This window comes from Trachymyrmex cornetzi, unplaced genomic scaffold, assembly GCF_001594075.2.
Source record: "Trachymyrmex cornetzi isolate Tcor2-1 unplaced genomic scaffold, Tcor1.1 scaffold1759, whole genome shotgun sequence".
In the NCBI taxonomy this organism is placed as follows: Eukaryota; Metazoa; Arthropoda; class Insecta; order Hymenoptera; family Formicidae; genus Trachymyrmex; species Trachymyrmex cornetzi.
The window spans coordinates 7,330-12,652 of record NW_017296374.1 but is presented as its reverse complement, the minus strand read 5'-3'; the positions used below and the strand labels follow the sequence as shown (position 1 = coordinate 12,652).

General features: G+C 41.5%; 1 protein-coding gene across 1 annotated transcript; it reads left to right on the top strand.

Annotated features, from left to right (window-relative positions):
* Positions 1-4,530: 4,530 nt before the first annotated feature.
* Positions 4,531-5,199, top strand: LOC108759250 (uncharacterized). The gene has a single exon (XM_018504596.1). It carries the CDS (start codon positions 4,531-4,533, stop codon positions 5,197-5,199), a length of 669 nt encoding a protein of 222 aa, XP_018360098.1.
* The last annotated feature ends 124 nt before the right edge of the window (positions 5,200-5,323 follow it).

Sequence of the window (5,323 nt, the reverse complement as noted above, 5' to 3'; positions counted from 1 at the left end):
CCTCAGCGATCCGCTTCTCGCTAACGCTGATGATTTTCTCGAACTGGTCGATCCTCGACATCACTACGGCCACCGCCTCGTTGACACTAGTTACACTTTCGTACACTTGAACTCCTTCCGTCTGCTGGTGGAATCCTTCCACTCGTTCTATCGACGATTCCGAAGCACTTTTCCTGGCTTCGCACGTTTCAGTCACTAACACTGCCTCTAGCCCGGTCTGCCTCACCAGGTTAGGGTGTGACCGGACTAATGCCTTTGTTTAATTAGCATGCGTGCTATTATTAATTAATTAATTAATTATTGTATAAAATCACCTTGCGTGACTTACGTTTTGGTCGCCACTCAGTTTTTCCACCAACTGAGAAGGAAATCTCGGCTTCAGCGGACGGCGGTTCCCTATTGGATGCAGCGGCTGCGTCCTCGATGCTGATTGGCCCTTGCTTCGAGACGGCGGTGTCGTCGGATACTATGCCCGTTGGTACGCGGTGATGGCTTAATTAATCAGTGGAATGGTAATTCTCGTGACAAATAACACGACAGGCCCTTTGTTGTAACACACTATATATATTATTTATTCAAACACAACATTAATTAATTATTTAACAGGCCCTCATTCACTCTCTCTCTCTCACACGCGTTAATCTCGAATAAATCGACACTCTCGCTTATGTATTACACGTTGTCGCGTCGCATAATCTCGAATAAATCGACACTCTCGCACTCACTCTCGCTTATGTATTACACGTTGTCGCGTCGCACTTTCGACGTAATGGCGGTGCCCAATATGGCCGCTCTACGAGATGACGCGATGTTGCATCACCCGCTTAGCAACAACGGAATCGAGGTTAATTTCTCGATTATTTCGCGTTATCACGACGCGTGGCGTTTACGGGTAACGTGTCGAAGACGTTTAGTAATTAATTACGGCGTATTTTTGCCGTTTTCCCGTACTTTATGTGCACGTGCGGAATTCTTCCGTATTTCACGTTAATTCGCGGAATTTCGCGTATATTCGCGCTTCGCGATGCTTATTTAGCGTTAACGCGCTTTGCCGCGTCACGGTATTACGTGTTTTTTCACGGTATTAGCGGTTACGCAATCGTTGAGTATGACCGGCACGACGCACGTCCGTCGTGTTTGGTAGTTCGGCAGTGACTGACTAACATGGCCGGCTTCGCTGGCAAGATGGCCAGGAAGAAACGGTCTGTACCTTTTTCCATAGTTGGTTCGGTGTTCCCGAATTTAGTAATTTCTTAGTAACTCATTCATACCGGCCTTTCAAGGTTATAAATGGCTTAAATAATTAAAGAATAATATCCTGAACATAAAATCTTTATGGACTTTCGCTTTTTAACATTTATTTACGCGAATAATTAAATATTTCAGTCGGACCATTTCGGCAACCAATCAAATAATTGGAATAATTCTTTTATCGTAAAATATGTGTGAAATAATTCAAGATGACTCTAAATAATTAGTCTTTATTGAAATAACTCTCCGGTTTACCGAAATAATTCAAATAAATAGATAATTAACAAATCCTTGAGATACGAATGTGTATGTACCTTAAATAATTCTGGGGTGCTGTGAATAGTGCTTAAACGGCTCGATAATAATTCTAAATTGTTATAAATAATTCAACTGATTTTCGTAATGATTTAATATGCCTCTAATAATTCCAAAATATTAATTATAACATTCGTATGTCAAGCTTAAGGTCCTTTCTGGTGTCTTAACTGCACCTTTATGTAATCTTGCTTTAATTGGAACTTTGTGATGTAAATGTTTTAAACAATTAATTGTGACTCTAAATAATTCAATCTGACTCTAAATAATTACAGAACAATATGGAATAATTAATTAAATAGCTTTTTAGCCGGGTTTTGACTTTTAATAATTTTGATGATCTGTCCTTGTCTTACTAATGCAATAATTCTATTTTCTCTCTCTAACTACGGAGATGTGTTCCAATTAATTCAGGATACGTAAAATAATTACGAAATGAGTAAAATAATTCGGCTGACTCGCCTTTATGTTGAAATAATAAAATAACGTGTTTTACAAACCTTTATGGTAAGTATTCGCTCTTCGGCGGCTGTTAACAATGTTTTCTTTTTTTAGGGTCTCCAAAACGATCTCAGCGCATGTTTTATGGGTAAGTGTTTTCAGTATCTTTATCTATTTATAGTTTAACATGTTTCTTTGATCTAATTTCTATTTTATTTCTAGGTTATCACGCTGGATGGAATTGGTTCGCCTTACGGCTTCTGTGTTTTGCAGGATGTTCAGGTAGGTTGAAAATATATTTATTTAAGGTAATTATTGTTATTTTTTAAGGTAGGAAAATATAAAATCTTTATTAAAACAGTATTGTAGGTTTAAACTCTAAGCATATAATATGAATCTTTAATCCTTAGTAATTTGTCATCTTTGGACATTGAACAATTAAATAATATGAAAATAATTAAATAAAGTGAGTTCACGACTAATCCACCGTGTGTACGTTAAACGTAATAGCTAAATAATTTAATAGAATAAAATATAACGAATATAATCTTAATAATAAGCATAAAATGAATAATAACTGGACATCTTCATATTGCTATTGGTGGATAATGAGAATCTACGTCTCCTTGTCGTTGTCTCGTTCCGGCAACTTCTCGGTGCCTGTGGTGGTTTCTTCGCTTGTTGTTGCGATATAGCATTTCTTCATAGCTACCGTGGTCGTTTGTCCCATTGGTTGTTGTGGTTCGACCTATAATTAATTCAGCCTTTCTATTAGTTATCTGGCTGTTAAGAAAATTAGCGGACGGTTGCAAGGGTCTTGCAACCTCTCTCACCTTACCGCTGCGCATCTCCCCTTTCCTTTTGTTAGGAGTACGCTGCATACTCGTCATATCTGGCACTAAGTTCCGCTTTGACTTCGCGAAAGTTAACACAATTGACCTTAAAAGAATTTATCCGCTTTAGGCCAATGGCTTGCTCACCGTTTATTAACCTTTGTTTACGCGCACTCGCGCTTCTATTATTTAACTCGGTCGTCTCTTTAACCTTGTTATTGTTTTGTGACCTTGCCTCGAGGTAAGGTATCGCGTTGTTTTTCGTGCACTCGTACGACACTTCGTTTGTTTTGCGCGCGCGCGACCCAAATTCCTCGGATAGCTGTGACCTGTTTTTCCGCGCACTCGCGACCTTGATTTTCAGAACATCTGCTTGTTTGTCTCGCTTGCTCGCGATTTTGTTTACTCAAATTCTCTGAAGTTGTCAGGTCTGAGAAAAAGAAGCAACAGAATGCTCCATCAAGAGCTATAGCGGGCAGATCGACTGGGGCTACTGTGGGTAGCAAGAAGCGATCCAGGAATAATAACACGCTAATGGTTACTACTATAACAAAAGAATTGACCTCTGCTGAAGAGTTTAAGAAAGCTCTTCTCAAAACAATAGATCCTGTTAAGAATCAGATTAGGGTCAAAAACATTAGGTTGGCTAGTGAAGGTAGGGTCTTCGTTGAAACGCTTGCAAGTACTGATCTGCAGAAGATCACTGATTGTCGGAGTCTAGGTCATACAGGCTTATCGGTGACTAGGCTTCCAGCTAGGAAGCCTAGGTTTATCATATATGATGTTCCAGGCTATATGCATGGGGAGGACCTCAAGGAGGCAATCCTCAAACAGAATGCAGAGATTTTCCAAGAAACTAACTGGGATTCCTTCAGAGAGTCATGTAATCCCAGAATTAATGTAGGGAAAAAGAATCAGGATATAAGGAATTGGGTGGTAGAGACATCCCCTGAGATTGGCAATAAATTGAGAAAGGCCAAGAGAATATACGTGGGATGGGCTAGATGTAGGGTCTCGGATTTCATATCCTTAACGAGGTGCTACAGGTGTTTAGATCTGGGGCACATTGCGAAACATTGTAAAGCAGATAACGAAACCTGCTCGCACTGTGGCAAAGTTGATCACCGAAGGGATGATTGCCCTGATTCTGATAGGCCAGGGTCCTGTGGATTGTGATCGAGGAGGAGGAGGCCTCATGCCCATGGCATATTCGATAAGAACTGTCCCTCATACAAGGTGGCACCGGCTAGATATGAGCAAACTATTGATCATGGACAGGAATACTGCTGAACTGACAATCTTTCAGCACAATTTAGGGAAAGGAAGGGTAGCATCGGCTGAGCTGAGGGAAATGGCTGCGTCTAAGCGAGCCTCCATCCTCCTTGTACAGGAGGCCTGTGTCGTGAAAGGGGCTGTTTGTAGCCTCGGAATGACATCGAACCGGGTTCTTGCGGAGTCTCGCCAGGATGAGACAATTAGGGCATGTATTGTGGTGCTAGAGGCATCGTTCGATGTGTTGGTGCTGAGACACTTGAGTACACCAATGTGTGTATGCGCACAGATCTCCAGCTGGTTTGGGGAGCTTTTCGTGGTGTCAGTGTACTGCTGACCTTCGTCCGAAATTGGTCCCCAAGTGGAGCAACTTATGCGTATCAAAGAAGAGCTTCGGGGGAAGAGAGTGATTATAGGAATGGAGGCTAACGCATGCTCCCCTCTGTGGCAGAGTGGATCTTCTGATATAAAAGGTCTAAAGCTAGAAGGCTTTCTGGCATTGTCTAGGTGGTTTGTCGTTAATGAGGAGGGTTTTAACCATACCTTTACATCCACCAATGGAGTCAGTAACATTGACGTAACTCTTTCTAGTCCTAGTCTCTATCCATTGATAGGGAACTGGAAAGTCGAAGTGAGGTGGACTAACAGTGACCATAGGGTTTTGGTCACTATGCTAAAAAGTGCTGAGTGCAGTTGCGTAATTCGGGAGGCAAGATTTAACATCACGAGAGCAAACTGGAAGGCTTTTCGAGAAAAGTTCAATGCTGAGGCCGGTAATTTAGAATGGTCGGTCTCTGATAAGAAACATGCAGAAGTCAGAGCCTGTCAAATCACTGAGGCAATACGAAGTGCGGGTAAAGCTGCAATCCCCAGAAAAAATAAGTTTGGTAGGTCTGTTCCCTGGTGTAATGAGGGTCTTACCAGGCTGAAAGGCGGGGTTAATGGAGCAAGGAGGAGATTCCAGAGAGAAAAGGAAGATGCTGCGAGATTTAATCTGAAGCATAACTATATGCGTCTCAGAAAAACTTACACTGCCGAGGTTACCCGAGCTAAGAACCAAAGCTGGAAAGACTTTGTCTCTAAATAAGGTAATAAGGAAGCATACAGTCTAGTGTATAAGATTATGACGAAGCGAATTATAGCAGATGAGGTTTTAAGCTGTATCAATGATGGCACACACTTCACAGGAGACTGGTGTGAAACCGCGAGAG

Coding starts and splice junctions, on each gene's coding strand:
- LOC108759250 (XM_018504596.1), top strand. CDS start 4,531: ATGGAGGCTAACGCATGCTCCCCTCTGTGGCAGAGTGGATCTTCTGAT.